General features: G+C 48.8%; 1 protein-coding gene across 1 annotated transcript in view; it reads left to right on the top strand.

Annotated features, from left to right (window-relative positions):
• NWD1 (NACHT and WD repeat domain containing 1) overlaps positions 1-16,421 on the top strand; it is a gene marked incomplete at both ends in the record, with an annotated part of 44,801 nt that overhangs the window by 25,875 nt on the left and 2,505 nt on the right. The window contains 8 exons of the mRNA XM_080715709.1: positions 1,388-1,585; positions 3,991-4,113; positions 4,575-4,783; positions 8,333-8,605; positions 11,524-11,614; positions 12,642-12,796; positions 14,353-14,503; positions 14,920-15,470. Coding sequence (XP_080571835.1) covers positions 1,388-1,585; positions 3,991-4,113; positions 4,575-4,783; positions 8,333-8,605; positions 11,524-11,614; positions 12,642-12,796; positions 14,353-14,503; positions 14,920-15,470 — 1,751 coding nt within the window. The remainder of the gene's footprint in view (positions 1-1,387; positions 1,586-3,990; positions 4,114-4,574; positions 4,784-8,332; positions 8,606-11,523; positions 11,615-12,641; positions 12,797-14,352; positions 14,504-14,919; positions 15,471-16,421) is intronic.

Here is a 16,421-nt window from a genome sequence, read left to right as displayed (position 1 = left end):
ATTTATTTATTTATTTATTTATTTTGAAAGGTCTGGAGATGGAACCCAGGGGCACTCAACCTCTAAGCTGCACCCCCTGCCCTATATTTTATTCCTTATTTTGAAACAGGGTCTCACTAAGTTGCAGAGGGCCTAAGTAGCTGAGGCTGTCTGCAAATCCTTGGGTCTCGGCTTCCCGAACGCTGGGATTACAAGCGTGCGCCACCACGCCCGGCTTTATTAATTTATATATTTGCGGTTCTGGGAATGGAACCCAGGGGCATCCTACCCCCAAGCTACATCTCCAGCCCCGTTTTTTATTCTTTATTTTGAAACAGGGTCTCACCGAGTTGCAAAGGGCCTCACTAAGTAGCTGAGGCTGGCCACGAACCACAATCTTCCTGTCTCAGCCTCGGAATGCTGGGATTACGAGCGTGTGCCACCATGCCTGGCCCTAATTTTTATTTTGAAACAGATTTTACTAAATTGTAGAGGGCCTCACTAAGTAGCGGAGGCTGGCCACGAACCTGTGATCCTCCTGTCTCAGCCTCCTAAGTGCTGGGACTACGGGCATGTACCACCATGCTTAACTGGAAGCAAATCTATCTTTTTTTGGGGAGCTGTTTCCTTCTGCCTACCACACAAGGTGCTCATTACTCTTATTCCAGGATGATAAAGGGGAGTATTGAGGCACCGAGAGGTTAAGCAACTTGCTTGAGATCACGTAGCCAGTAAGAGGGAAAAACATCTGACCCCCAAAGTTAGATCCCAACACTTTGAGTAGTGAAGACCAGGCGCTATGGCTTGGATATGGTTAAAGTGTCAATCCCCTACCCTAAAGGCCTTCTGTGTTAAGTTTTTTTCTTTCTTTTGGAACTAGGAATTGAACCCAGGGGCATTCTACCTCTGAGCTACACCCCTAGCCCAATTTTAATTTTAATTTTGAAACAGGGTCTTGCTCATTTGCAGAGGTCCTCACGAGGTTGCTGAGGCTGGTCACAAACCTGCGATCATCCTGTCTCAGCCTCCCAAGTACCGAGATTACAAGTGTGCACCACCAGACCTGGCTTGACTTTTTATTTTGTAACAGGGTCTCACTAAATTGCTGAGGCTGATATTCTGGGTACTGGGAGCACAGCAAGAGACTAGGGAGGTGCCATCCTTGTGCCTGGAAGGAGGAGGAGAGGGGAGGGCGGGGAAGGGTCCCAGGCAGGCAGAACAGTGTAAGCAAAAGCCCAGAGCTCGCACCCCCCATGCACTTGAAGTAGCGAGCCCTGGGGTGGTGGAGGATGCAGGAGCCGGCCCTGAGATCTTACTTCCTCTTTCCTCCTGCAAACCCTGCGGGAGGTGAGGTCTAGAGGGGGCGGGGGGCTCATCAGAGCACTTACTGTACCCTCTTTTCTGGCAGACAGGAGCATCCTGTGCACGGAACTCCTGGCCAGACTCCATTTCTTTGCCACGTCCCATCCTGAGCTGGTGGGGCAGCTGTGCCAACAAGCCCAGAGCTGGTTTCGTGCGTGCCCCCACCCTGTGCTTGTGCCCCTTGGGGGATTTCTCCAGCCCCCAGGGGGGCCCCTGCGGGCGACCCTCACTGGCTGTCACAAAGGTAAGTGTCCCCAGCATAGCAAAATCCCACCAGGTCCCTGCCTTCCATGAGGCAGCAGACAGCAGGTGATTGGGGCTGCTTTCTGGGGCTCCTCACGGCCAGTGGAGAGGCCCCCGGGGTGCCATCAGGGCCTGCCCGGGCTGTCCCTCACTGACTCAGCTCTCTCTGCTCTCCCAGGGACTGTAGATTACTAGTGTCAGTACTGCTAATGAGCCCGGAGCCTGGGGACACCACCGAGCTTCCGTCCCAAGGAGCTTGGAGCCTTCTTATAGGCCCCAGAAGCTCTGGGAGAAGAGAAATTAGTTTGCCATTAATTTATCATTCTTTTTGTCTTCCCATCTGTCTATCTACTCACCCATTTATCCATGTATCCATCCTCATTCCTCCCATCAGTCATTCCTTCATCCATCTGGTATCTATCCACCTATCCATGTATTCATCCATCTATTCATTCAACCATCTACCCACCTATCCATCCATTCACCTATCCACCCATCCACCCATCCCACCCATCCCATCCACCCACCCACCCATCCCATCCATCCATCTATCCATCCCATCCATCCATCCATCATCTATCCACCCATCCATCCATCCACCCATCCATCCATCCATCCATCCATCCACCCACCCATCCACCCACCCATCCCATCCATCCACCATCTATCCACCCATCCATCCATCCATTCATCCATCCCATCCCATCCATCTACCATCTATCCACTCATCCATCCATCCACCCATCCCATCTATCTACCCACCCACCCGTCCCATCCATCCATCCACCCGTCCCATCCCATCCATCCACCATCTATCCACCCATCCATCCATCCACCCACCCATCCATCCATCCCATCCATCCACCCACCCATCCCATCTATCTACCTATCCATCCATCCATCCATCCATCCCATCCATCCATACATCCATCCTATCCCATCCATCCACCATCTATCCACCCATCCATACATCCATCCCATCCATCCATCCATCCATCCATCCATCCATCCATCCACCCGTCCCATCCCATCCATCCACCATCTATCCACCCATCCATTCATCCACCCACCCATCCATCCATCCCATCCATCCACCGACCCATCCCATCTATCTACCTACCCACCCATCCACCCATCCATCCATCCACCCATCCATCCATCCCATCCATCCACCGACCCATCCCATCTATCTACCTATCCATCCATCCATCCATCCATCCATCCATCCATCTACCCATCCCATCCATCCATCCACCCATCCATCCATCTACCCATCCCATCCATCCATCCATCCATCCACCCACCCATCCCATCCATCCACCATCTATCCACTCATCCATCCATCCACCCATCCCATCTATCTAGCCACCCACCCATCCCATCCACCCATCCATCCATCCATCCATCCATCCATCCATCCATCCACCTGTCCCATCCCATCCATCCACCATCTATTCATCCATCCATCCATCCATCCATCCATCCATCCATCCATCTATCTAGCCACCCACCCATCCCATCCACCCACCCATCCATCCATCCATCCATCCACCCATCCATCCACCCATCCATCATAACCCATTTATCCCATTCATAAATCCACCCCTCTCGCCATGCATTCAGCCTTTCATCAGCTTGCCCACTACCTGTAAACAGATGAATCTCACCACCGCCCTCCCACCTTTCCATTTCCTCTGCTCTTCCAAACCATCGCCTGTCTGTGCTTTTATCCACTGGCCACCTCCACACACCATCCTTTTCTCCAGCCACCCACAGTCTCTTCACATTCATTTCAAGGTCATTAAATACAAAGCAGTCATGGTTCAAATGTGAAAGCTCTCACCACTCACCCTCCTTCCTCCGAGCCACTGGGGCGACACTGTGCCCAGCCCTTGCAGTCTTTAGAGCAACTAGATACTTTTATTGGTTCTCAGGAACATTCTGGGCTCTGGCTTGGTTCAAGCTTGCTGGGGAAAACCTGGGGCTGGTGGAGTCACAGAGCTGCCCATGCACTCTGACACTGGGGCCTCTAGTGTTGCAGGGTACTGAGCTGCTATGGCTGCCACCTAGTGGGTGCCGGTAGTACCTTAGTCCCCTTGTGGCACCCTCAAATGTACCCAGACATTGTCCAGGACCCCCTTGGGGCAGAATCACCCTTGAGTGAGAAAGAACTAAGTATAAAGATGGGTTTAGTCCTTGTTCCTATCTGAGAACAGGACCAGTGTCACAACCAGCTTCTGAATCTGGCATCCGGTAGCAATTGCCCCCAAATTCTGGGCTTGCCCATTCCTAGCTGTGTGGCTTTGGGCAAGGGGCGATCTGTGTATTTCAGTCTTCACCTGTGACATGGGCCTGAGCACTTGCACAGGGTCGTAGAGGGCACCACTGTTGTCTGTGTGGCTCTAGGCATCACCGCCATGGCGTGGAGCCTGGAAGAGAAGCTGTTGGTGGTTGGCACCCAGGATGGCTTTGTGACGGTGTGGGACATGGAGGAGGAGCAGGTGACCCACATGCTAACAGGACACACAGGTGAGGCTCAGCAGGGGCCTATGGGCATCATCTTCCTTGTGTCCCACGGCAAGCAGTCCATCTCCAGAGCCCCACAGATTTGCTTCTTTGCACTACAACTGTGGTCTTTGTTCCTGCATCAGTTAGATAGAGCTGCGTAACAAATAATACCCAAACAAGCCATTCTTTTAGCTCATCCTTGGTGGGTTGGTAATTCAGGATGGGTGTTTATGGTTCACCCAAGCCAAGCTGGTTCACACTTTTGCACTCAATTAGCGGGTTATCAAACCTGTGATCTTTTCAGCTTCCCAAGTACTGGGATTACAGGTATGTGCCTTGAAGCCACCTTCCAGTCCTTTCGGTTTGTGTATGTTCAAATCCACCCATCTTTTCTTTGGATATTTCTAGGCCAACAGGCACTTTGGTAGTTACAAGAACAAAGTGTCCCCAGCTAATATTCCTCCCCACACATTCTACTGCAGGGGAGGTGAAGTGTGTGAAGGTGTTTGCCAAAGGGGTCCTTGCCATCTCTGCCTCGAGGGACCGGACGCTGCGCGTGTGGAACTTACTATCTGGCCAGGAGAAATTTGCCATTTGGGATGGAGGCTCAAGAAATTCCTCTGAACCCCAGATCTGGAACCTCCACGTGGATGAAGGAAACAAAATCGTGTATTCGACATCTGGCTCAAAGGTAACGAACACCTGCCCTGACTGTAAAGGAAAAGCTGGGATCGAATCATGCGAATCTGGAGTGGGCCATGTCTACACGGAGAGGTTCCCGGGTGCGGGTGGCGGGGTGTAACCAGGAGTGTACCCCCCCCTTGAAGGGGTGTTGGGAGAGGTTTCCAATGTTATAGTTGGATTAGATGATGCTAATAGTATTTTTCTGACTTTAGGACTGGACACCTTTTACCTTTCTTAATATAGTCACGAAAGGCTATAAATTTCCCTCTAAGTACTGCTTTACCTACGTCACAACTCTGTAATTTTTTTGAGAGGGGGTCTCATTATGTTGGCCTCTAATTCTTGATTCTCCTGTCTCAGCCTCCTGAGACTCCAGGCATGCGCTACCATGCCCTGCGCTTTCACATTTAGTTCAAAAATGCTTTCAGATTAGATTTCACTTTTTATTTCTTCTTTTATCCATGCATGCTGTCGATTGCCAAACATTCATTGATTCCCAGATAGTGTTCTGTTATCTTCTTTTCCTTGTTAGATTTCATTTGTATGATGTGAATCTGTGTGTGTGTGTGTGTGTGTGTGTGTGTGTGTGTGTGTGTGTGTTACTAGGAATTGAACCGAGGGGCGCTTTATCTTAGAGTTACACCCTCAGCCCTTTTTATTTTTTGTTTTGAAACAGCGTCTCTCTATGTTCCTAAGAGTCTCACTAAATTGCTGAGACAGTCGCTGAACCTGTGATCCTCCTTTCTCAGCCTCCCAAGAACTAGGATTACAGGTGTGATCCACCAGGCCTGGCTTGATGTGAATCCTTTCAAGTGGTTGAGACATTTGATCTATTTTATTCCTAAGTATCTTTTCTTTTTTCTTTCTTCCTTTTCCCCTCCTTTGATCTCCTCCTCTACTTACTGGTCTCCCTTCTATCCATCCATCCATCCTTCCTTCCCTCCCTTCCTCCTCCTCCTCCTCCTCCTCCTCCTCCTCCTCCTCCTCCTCCTCCTCCTCCCTCTCTTTCATTTTTTTGGTACTGGGGATGGAACCTGGGGCATTCTACTGCCAAGTGACACCCCCAGTCCTTTTTTTTTTGTACTGGGGGTGGAGCCCAGGGGCTTTCTACCTCTGGGCTACACTCCCAGACGTATTTTATATACTTTATTTGAAAACAGGGTCTCATCAAGTTGCCGAGAGCCTCACTCAGTAGCTGAGGCTGGCTTCGAACCTGCGCGATCCTCCTGTCTCAGCCTCCCAAGCGCGGGGATTGCAGCGTGCGCCACCGCGCCCGGCAACCCCCAGTCCTCTTTATTTGGAAACTTGATCTTGCCAGGTTGTTGAGTCTCACTGCGTTGCTGAAGCTGGCCTCAAACCTGTGATCTTCCTGTCTCAGCCTCCCAAATACTGAGATTATAGGTGTGTGACAACAACTCTCCCCTCTATTTTCATGAGACCTCTTTTTCATTATTATTATTATTTTTTTTTACTATCTTACACATATAAGAGAAACACGACTCTCTGAGATGTCAAAATCTGCAGATGAGAGCCCAGCGTGGTGGCGCACATTTGTAATACTGGTACTCGGGAGGCTGAGACAGGAGGATCACAGGTTTGAGGACAGCTCAGCAAGAACCTTACAAACCTAGTGAGACCCTGTTTCAAAATAAAAAATATATATAGTGCTGAGGGTATAATTCAGAGGAAGATGCCCCTGGATTTAATCTCTAGTAACACACACACACACACACACACACACACACACACACACACATCATGGATACTCAAGTCCCTTATATAAAGTGATGTAATATTTGCATCAATCCTTGTATAGATTTTAAATAATCTGTAGATGACTTTGAATTCCTGGTAGAATGTACACATTGTGTTTGTAGACGTTATACTGTATATTTATTGAATAAGGTCCAGAAAAAAAGTCTGTATGTGTGCAGAGCACATGCAGTTTTGGAGGGATACTGGGGATCGAACCCAGGAACTCTTTTCCTCCAAACCTCCAAGTTCAACCCAAACATTTTTAATTGTTTTAGATTTTTTATTTATTTATTCTTGGCACTGAGAATTGAACCCAGGGGCATTCTGCCTCTGAGGTACATACACTCCCAGCCCTTTTAATTTTTTACTTTTGAAAGAGGGTCTCACTAAGTTGCTGGGCTGGTCTCCAACCTGCAATCCTCCTGTCTCAGCCTCCTAAGCATTTGCATACAGGTGTGTACCACCATGCCTTACTTCCCTCGTTATTTGTCTAATCTAACTACAAAATTAGAATTAACCAATGTTTAGCATTTAGATGATTAATGCCAATAAAAGGAGACTTTTTTGGTATTGGGACTGAACCTAGAGGCATTCTATCTCTGAGGCACACCGGCCCCCATGCTCTGTTTACCTCTGTATTTTGAAACTGGGTCTTGCTAGTTGCTGGAAGTTGTGCTTAGTTGCCGGGGCTGGTTTCCAATTTGAGATCTCCTGTCTTAGCCTCCCTAGTACTGAGATTACAGGCATGTGCCCCTGTGCCAGAAAAAAAATCTTTTGAGGAGGAGAAATGGGACATAAAGGTTGTTATAATCAACAAGCGTTTCTCATGAACATAAGTATCAATACATGGGGCGCTGCCAACACTTTTTCTATTTTCTTTCTTTTTTTTTTTGTGGGTCTGGGGATGGAACCCAGGGGCATTTGACCTCTGAGCTACACCCCCTGCCCTATTTTTTATTCTTTATTTTGAAACCGGGTCTCACTGAGTTGCAGAGGGCCTCACTAAGTAGCTGAGGCTGTCCGCGAACCGCGATCCTCCAGGTCTCAGCCTCCCGAATGTTGGGATGACAAGCGTGCGCCACCACGCCCGGCTCACTTTTTCTATTTCCAAACATTTTAATTGTGGAACAGTTTTAGATTTATGGTACAGCGAGTTCCCATATGCACTTCATTCAACCCCCCTACATAATAAGTGTATGTCCCACTAAGACATTCACATTTTGATAATTACTGTCAACTAAACTCTAGACTTTGGATTCCATCAATTCTTCTACATGTGTTGTTATGAGATCCACGATTGCTTTTATTTTTTCAGGATTGGCAGTGCTGAAAATAAAGGGTCTAAACTATAAAAAAGAATGGGACTGGCCAGACACTGTGGTGCGTACCGGTGGTCCCAGCTACTCAGGAGGCTGAGGCAGGAGGATTGCTGGAGCCCAGGGGGTTAAGGCCAGCCTAGGCAACTTAGTGAGATCCTGTCACAGCAATAAAACAGTAGATCTGGTGGGGCGCAATATGGCGCATGCTTGTAATCTATTACTTGGGAGGCTGAGACAGGAGGATTGCAGGTTGGAGACCAGCCCCAGCAACTTACCAAACTCCTCAGAAACTTAGACCCTGTTTCAAAATAACATATAAAATAGGCCTGTGGGTGTGGCTTGGAGGCGGAACGCCCCCGGATTCAATCCCCAGTACCAAAAACATTAATGATGATGATGATGATGTCGATGTCTGGCATTAGACTCTGGAAGCTTGCATCTAGATCTGTGCTGACGTCTCTTTCTTTCCCTCATTCCACTAGATCAATGCATGGCACTTAGAAACCGCGGAGCTGGTCTTCCGAGTCCTGGGAGATGCCACGGATCCCTGGGTGTGCACGGCCGTGCTGGCCTCCCAGGCCAGGCTGCTGACGGTGTCCGAGGGCGGCCTGCTCAGCGTGTGGAGCTCGGCCTCGGGGACTCTGCAGGGGAGGCAGCGCTTGTCCAGCGTCAGGGAAGACACCCCCACCTGTGCGGTCTCCGTCCAGAAACAAGGGAAGGTGGTCGCTGGGTTCCGCAGCGGCTCCATGGTTTTGGTGAGCGACCTCTCCACTACGAGGCTAGTGTTTACTCACCTCAAAAGAAAACAGGTGCCGGCGCGGTGGTGCACGCTTGTCATCCCCGCTCTTGGGAGGCGGGAGGATCACGCCGTGCTGGCTTAAGAGACCCTGTTTCCAAATAAAAAAAGTATAAAATATATAAAACAGGCCTGGGAGTGTAGCCCGGAAGTAGAAGGGTTTCCAGGAACCCCAGTACCACCAAAAAAACAAAACAAAAACAAAACAAAACAAAACAACAACAACAACAACACAAAACAGGTGTCCTAGGACTCTGGAGACGGGATCTTGCTATAGCGCTTAGCACATGATGTGCAGCTTTTTTTTTTTTTTTTTTTTTGCGGCACTTGGTGTGGAACCCAGGGGCATTCTACCTCCGAGCTACACCCCCAGCCCTACTTGTTTATTCTTTATTTTGAAACCAGGTCTCACTGAGTTGCGGAGGGCCTCACTAAGTACCTGAGGCTGTTCTCGGACCGGGATCCTCCTGTCTCAGCCTCCCCGATGCTGGGATTACAAGCGTGCGCCACCACACCCGGCTAAGTTTTGATGTATTTATTCATTTATTTTGCTTTATTTATTTATTTATTTATTTATTTATTTATTTATTTATGGTATGGGGATGGAACCCAGGGGCATTCTACCTACAAGTTACACCTCCAGCCCTATTTTTTAGTATTTTTAGTTTGTTGAAACAGGGTCTCACTGAGTTGTGAAGGGCCTCACTACGTAGCTGAGGCTGTTATGAATTGCATGCACCACCATGCCTGGCCATTTATTTATTTATTTGCATATTTGTACTGGATTGAACCCAGGGACATACTACCTCTGATCCATACCCCCAGCCTTTTCAATATATATTTAAAAATTTTTTTAAGATGGTCATGGTGGCATACGTTTGTAATCCCAGCATTTGGGAGGCTGAGACTGGAGGATCGCAGTTCGCGGACAGCCTCAGCTACTTAGTGAGACCCTTTGCAACTCAGTGAGACCTGGTTTCAAAATAAAGAATAAAAAATAGGGCAAGAGGTGTAGCTTGGAGGTCAAATGCTTCTGGGTTCCATCCCCAGATGCGCAAAAAAAAAAAAAAAAAAAAAAAAAAAAAAAAAAAAAGAAACAGGGATTTGCTAAGTTGCTGAGGCTGGCCTGAATCTGCAATCTTCTTGTCTCAGCTTGCCTCGTGGCCATCTCTCAAGTATTTATTTATTCACTTATAGTACTAGAGACTGGACCCAGGGCATGTTATCACTGAGCTACACCTCTACTCCCAGACCTATTTTATACTATTTTTATTTTTGGAAACGGTCTCTTAAGCTGGCTTCGAACCTGCGCGATCCTCCTGTCTCTGCCTCCCAAGCGCGGGGATTACAAGCCTGCGCCACCATGCCTGGCCCAGCCCTTTTTATTTTTATGTTAAAATATGATCTCATTAAGTTTCTGAGGCTGTCCTTGAACCTGTGATGTCCTGTCTCAGCCTCCCAAGTACTTGGAATATAGTTCATGTGTTACCATTCCTGGTTTGTTTCTTTGTTGTTTATTTATTGGTGATACTAGGAATTGAACCTGAGGGCATTCTACCTCGGAGCCATACTCCAGCCCCTTGTTATTTTTTGGTTTTGAAACATGGTCTCAGTAGGTTGGTGAGAGTCTCACTACTTGCTGAGGCTGTCCTGGAACCTGTGATCCTCCTGCCTCAGCCTCCCAAGTACTGGGATTACAGGTGTGTACCTCCACACCTGGCTCATTTTTTCCCCCTTTACTATAATGATATTATATAAAAAAAGGCGTACTTTATTTCTTGAAAAAGAGCTTTCTTTAGCTCACAGTTTTGGAGGCTGAGAGTCCAAGGCTGAGCAGCCCCACGGCATCAGGGCAGGACTGCATGTGAGAGGGCCGGGCCACATTGCAAGACACAAAGCCAGAGGCCAGCAACTGAGGTCCTACAGTTTTGAGGTTGTGTTAGTCTGTTTTCTGTTTCTATAACATAATACCACAGACTAGGTAAGGTACAAAGAAAAAATGGTAAGCCTAAAGTGTAGTGGCTGTTACGGCCAGTTCAAGGAGTCCCCAAAGACCACCAGGAGACCGTCACTGTATGCAAAAGCCAAGAGCCTTTATTTGGGGTTAAGCTCTGACTCTCAGACCTCACCTATGCAGTGGATTCGTACAGAGAGTCCTTCAGCAGTAGAGACCAAGCTTTTATGATGCTTAGGGTAGGGGTGGGGGAACTAGTAGCTACATGATTGGGTGACTTTTGAGCAAGGTTGGTCTGGCGCAAGGGGATTGGCCCATATGACCACATCAGCTTAAGCTTTTTAAGTGCAGATTTTTGGGTTTTAACAGTCAGTATTCAGCTGGGCTAACAGCCAATTCTTAGCTGACCAAGGTCAATCCTGGCTGCAGCTCTTTGGCTGAAAGCTTAGAGACAGAGAGAAGGATTTTGTCCTGATTAAGTCTTATAAACAATTCAGGGTTCTTCAGTGGCACATGCCTAACATCCCAGTACTTGGGAGGCTGAGACAGAAGGATTGCAGGTTCGAGGCCAGCCTCAGCTACATAGTGAGACCCTGTTTCAAAATAAGAAGGGCTGTGAGTATAGCTCAGAGGTAGAATGCCCCTGGATTCAATCCCCAGTACCACACCCACACGCATGCATTGATAATAGCTTCCTCTTTGCTTGGGCTGACTTTGTGCCGGTAAATAACCCTACACACCCCTTGGCTTCCCACCAGCCTGCAGAGAGGTTCTGGAGTCGACAGAGAAACGGAGGCACTCAGGGGGTTGGGACTTGGCTTAGCTGCTTGGGGCTGGCGGGTGGCAGAGTCCTGGGTTAGATCTGCTTTTCTTAGCCTTTAATTCCGTGGAAACACTCGCTCTTCATCCTTGACCCTGCACAGATTTCCTCTGAAGGAGACAGACTGCTGGAGAAGCTTCCAGAAGTGGTGGGATTCCTGGTGGTCTCTGACGACGAGTCCCTTCTCGCTGCAGGTAGCGCTGGCTCTCTGTGGGAGCTCTGAGGAGGCGGAGCTGGAGATGGGCGGGGCGTGGGCAGCAGGTGATTCCCAGGTCAGGGGTCAGCACGGCTCTACACAGGGCCAGGTGGTGAACAGGCCGGAAGAGACTGCTGTCACAGGGCCCAGCTCTGCCTTAGGGCAAGAAACAGCCATAAGTACTTTACAAAGGTGGCTGTGATGGGGCGCAGGGGCCCCTTTCTGTAATCCCTGAACTTAGAAGGCTGAGACAGGAGGATCGCAGGTTCAAGGCCAGTCTTGGCAACTTAGCAAGACCCTGTTTCAAAACAAAACAAAGCAAAACAAAACAAAACAAAAAAATGAAAAGGGCTGGGGTTGTAGCTCGGAGGGAGCACCCCTGGGTTCCACCCCCAGACCCGCAAAAAAAATAAAAAAATAAAAAAATAAAAAGCGCCAGTCATGGTGACACATGCCCGTCATCCTGTCATATCAGTACCTGGGAGGCTGAGGCAGGAGAATATGTTGGAGGCCAGCCTCTGCAAGTAGCGAGACTGTCAGCAACCTAGTGAGACCTTGTCACAAAACAAAAACTAAAACAGAGCTGGATGTGTAGCTTGGAGGTAGAATGCTCCTGAGTTCAGTCCCCTGTAAGCACACACACACACACACACACACACACACACACACACACACACACACGCCCCAATAATCCGGCCAACAGCATTGAGGACCTTATTGTTCCTCCTCCCTCTCTCCTTTCTTTCTTGCCTTCTTTTTGGTCTCTCTTCCTTCTCTCCCTCTGTTGACACGGCTTGTTCCATTTCAAGCTTTGGGCTACTTTCCAGAAGATGCCCTAAGTCCCTGACCCCCTGGAACCTTCGCTTCTTGTGATGATAATTAAGCGTGCACGGTTCCTTATACGTGTGGTCACCACCGTCCCCCGTCCCCCTCGGCCCTGTGGTCTCCCGCCGGCCGCCGTGTGCAGTAGGCGCTCCAGCGTGGTCGGCCCTCGGTGAGGAGTGTGACCCACCCCTGCCTTTCAGGTTTCGGGAGATCCGTGCGGGTATTCCTGGCCGACTCGCAGGGCTTTCGCCGTTTCATGGCCACCGACTTGGAACATGAGGACGTGGTGGAGACGGCTGTCTTTGGAGCTGAGAACAACCTGCTTGTTACTGGGTCCCGGGATGCGCTCATTCAGGTAAGGGGTGGGCGTCCAGGGCCCTGCACCCCCATCTTTCTGCTGCTGGAGTAGAAAATGTGCTTTAGGGATGTTTTATCTACACAACGAGAAATCTACGAAAAGGTGTTCAGGCGAAACCAGGCAGTTCATTGACACGATATGGGGTTGTTTCTTGGGCTCCAACAGCAGACCTGGCTGAGAACTACTGGAATATTCAATCACAGAGGTAACAGTCCCAACCACTTTTTTTCCCCTCAGTACTGGGGATGGAACCCAGGGGCATTCTACCTACGAGCTATACCCCCAGCCCTATTTTTTATTCTTTATTTTGAAACAGGATCTCACTAAGTTGCAGAGGGCCTCACTAAGTAGCTGAGGCTGTCATGAACCTGTCATCCTCCTGTCTCGGCCTCCCAAGTACTGGGATTACAAGTGCGCACCACCACGCCCGGCTCTAACTACTTTAAAAAAAAGGGAGGACCTTGGCCTTCAGAAGGGAGCAGGGTTATGATGGAAGAAATCCTCTATAAGTTCAAATTTGTGGAAGCAAGAGAGAAAACCATGTGGGAAAGTATCACTCTCTGTGTTCTTACAGAATTGAGCCCCCGGAGAGCTTTTGTTTAGGTAGAATTTTCTATGTATATGTGTATGCTTCTGTTGTATTTATGTTACTATTACAAAATCCCTGAAGTTGTATATGTAAAGAAAAAGAGGTTAGATGGGCATGGTGTTATCCCAGTACCCGAGAAGCTGAGACAGGAAGATCGCAGGTTCAAGGACAGACTCAGCAAGTAGTGAGACTGTCATCAAGCTAACGAGACCCTGTTTCAAAATAAAAAACATAAAATAGGGCTGGGGGTGTAGCTTGGAGGTAGAATTCCCCTGGGTTCAATCTCCAGTACCACACACACAAAAAATAAATAAAAGTGCTAGGGATATAGCTCAGAGGTAGAATTCCTCTGAGTTCAGTTTTTAGTACCCCTCCTCCCAAAAACCATTTATCTGGGTACAGTGGTGCAGGCCTATGATCCCAGTGACTTGAGAGGCTGAGGAAGGAGAATTGAAGGTTTGAGGCCAGCCTTAACAACTTAGTAAGACTCCGTCTTAACATCAAAAGGGCTGGGGATATAGCTGGGGAAGTAACTTGAAGGTAGAATGCCCCAATGCAAAGAGAAAGGAAGAAAGAAAGAGGAGAGGGAAGTAAATACATTTTGATCTTGCAAACCCCCTGAAAGGGTCTGAGAGGGTGCCCTCCAGGGGTTCCCTGGCACACCCTTTGAGAACTGCTGTGATCGCCGAATGGGGACCCTTAAGGGCCTGGGGAGGTGTGAAGGCCCTTGAGCTGCAGCCTCAGAATTCCCCTCGGGTGGACAGTTGGGCTGAAGCAGCCTTCGGGATCCGCAGCGGTGTGGGGAGAAGTGGGATCCACCTCCTGTCTCTGTCCTCAGGTGTGGAGCCTGTCGGAGCAGGGGGCCCTGCTGGGCATCCTCGAAGGTGTCGGGGCCCCCGTGAGTCTGCTGGTGTGCGGTGGGGCTCTGGTGGCATCTGCCTCCCAGCAGTCTTCGTCCTTCAAGGTCTGGGACCTTAGCCGCACTCAGAAGCCCCGGACCTTTGCTCCCTTTCTGGACCGCACCGGGCTCACTGCCGTGTCCCACAATGGAAGCTACGTCTACTTCCCCAGAACTGGGGACAAAAACAAAGTCACCATTTGGGACTTGACACAAGGTTTGTAAGAGATGAGTCGGATCGCTTATGTGGGTAAGAACCGAATCCCCCATCTCGGCTCAAGCTGTTACAACAAACGCCAGGTAACAGGGCAGCTTCCAGGAACCTGAGTACCATCAAATAAATAAATAAATAAATAAATAAATAAATAAATAAATAAATAAATAAATAAAATAAAGTAAAACAGGGCTGGGGTTTAGCTTGGATGTGGAATGCCTCTGGGTTTTATTCCCAGTATCCTAAAATTAAATAAATGAAATGAAATGAAATAGGGCTGTGGGTGTAGCTTGGAGGCAGAAAACCCCTGGGTTCAATCCTCAGTAACTCCCCCACTCCAAAAAATATCCTTAAGAATAAGAAAACTGGGACCCCACGCTGCTCTGACCCATTCTGGGCTCTGTCTCCCCTCCACGCAGGTGAGGAGCAGGATTCCCTGGACACTTCCAATGAGGTCAGGTGTCTGGAGGTCGCCGAGCAGGCCAAGCTGCTGTTCACAGGCCTCGTTTCGGGGGTGGTCCTGGTGTTCCCCCTGAATTCCAGGCAGGACGTGATGTGCATCCCGCCGCCCAAGGCCCGCCAAGCTGTCAAATGCATGTCTTTGAGCAGGAGCGAGGACCACCTGGCCATTGCCTATGACAACATCGTCCTGGTGCTGGACATCAGCCCCGGGGACCCCTGTCCGGTCATCGACGGGCCAGTGTACACCTTCTATACCCAGCTGCCGGAGACCATCGCCAGCGTGTCGGTGTTGGCTGACTACCGCGTGCTCTACGGCATGACCAACGGCGACCTCTTTCTGTACGAGTGTGCAAACTCCAGAGTGTCCCCTTTGGAGGCCCACAGAAGCAGAGTCACCTGCGTGGCGGTCAGTCACAAGGAGCAGGTGGCCGTCAGTGGGTGCGAGGAAGCCCTGCTGTGTGTCTGGGACCTGCTAGCGTGCAAGTGGAAATTCGAAATGAGCTACACGGTGCGTGGCCACCACACCATCTTTGTGCCAGGCCTTCAGAAAACCAATAAACGCGGTCTATTCGTGAAGTGGGAATCTTATACCGATGGCCAGGGAGGAGCCTAGGGAGATGGAAAAGGGGGTACTGGCCTCACGAGCCCAAAAGTCAACCATCAAGACATATCCAAGCCAGCTGTCCCTTATCCAAAAGGCTTGGGACCGGAAATGTTTCATTTATTTTTGTTACTAGAGTTTGAATCCAGGGACATTCTATCTCTGAGCTACACCCCTTTTGACTTTGAAGCAGGGTCTCACTAGGTTGCTGAGGTCTCACTAAGGTACTGAGGCTGGCCTCAGACCTATGATTTTTCTGTCTCAGTCTCCCAGGTGCTCGCATTACAGGTATGTGTCACCGTACCCGGTATGTACAATATTTTCAATACTTTGTTCATGAAACTAAATTTTGTGCTTGTGGAATTTCCCACTTTTGGCTTCATCTGGATGCTTAAAAAGTTTCAGATTTGTTGTATTTTAGATTTTGGACATTTGTATCAGGGATGATATTACAGGATGAATTACAGAAATTCCATCTGTAATTTCTCTTTTCCTGTTTCAGGATATAATCTGGGATCCCTTAATGCTTTTAGCACACAACTTTCACTTTTTATTTAATTTTTTTTTGTGTCTGGTAGGAGGGATTGAATCCAGGGGCATTCTACCCCTGAGCTATACCCTCAGCCCTATTTTATTCTTTTATTTTGAAACAGGGTCTCACTAAGTTGCTGAGGCTGGCCTCAAATCTATGATCTTCCTGTCTCAACCTCCCAAGTCCTGAGCTTACAGGTGTGGCCAGCACACCTGGCCAGTTTGATTTTTGGTACCACATATAATTGAATACAATTGTAGTTAACGTGTGTATAGGCAAGTTCATTTAAGAAATTGAATCTTAGTCGCTTTTCATTATAACCTGCC

The sequence above is a fragment of the Muscardinus avellanarius genome (genome assembly GCF_963383645.1).
Source record: "Muscardinus avellanarius genome assembly, chromosome: 18".
Classification (NCBI taxonomy): Eukaryota; Metazoa; Chordata; class Mammalia; order Rodentia; family Gliridae; genus Muscardinus; species Muscardinus avellanarius.
This window is presented reverse-complemented; position numbering and strand designations above follow the sequence as displayed.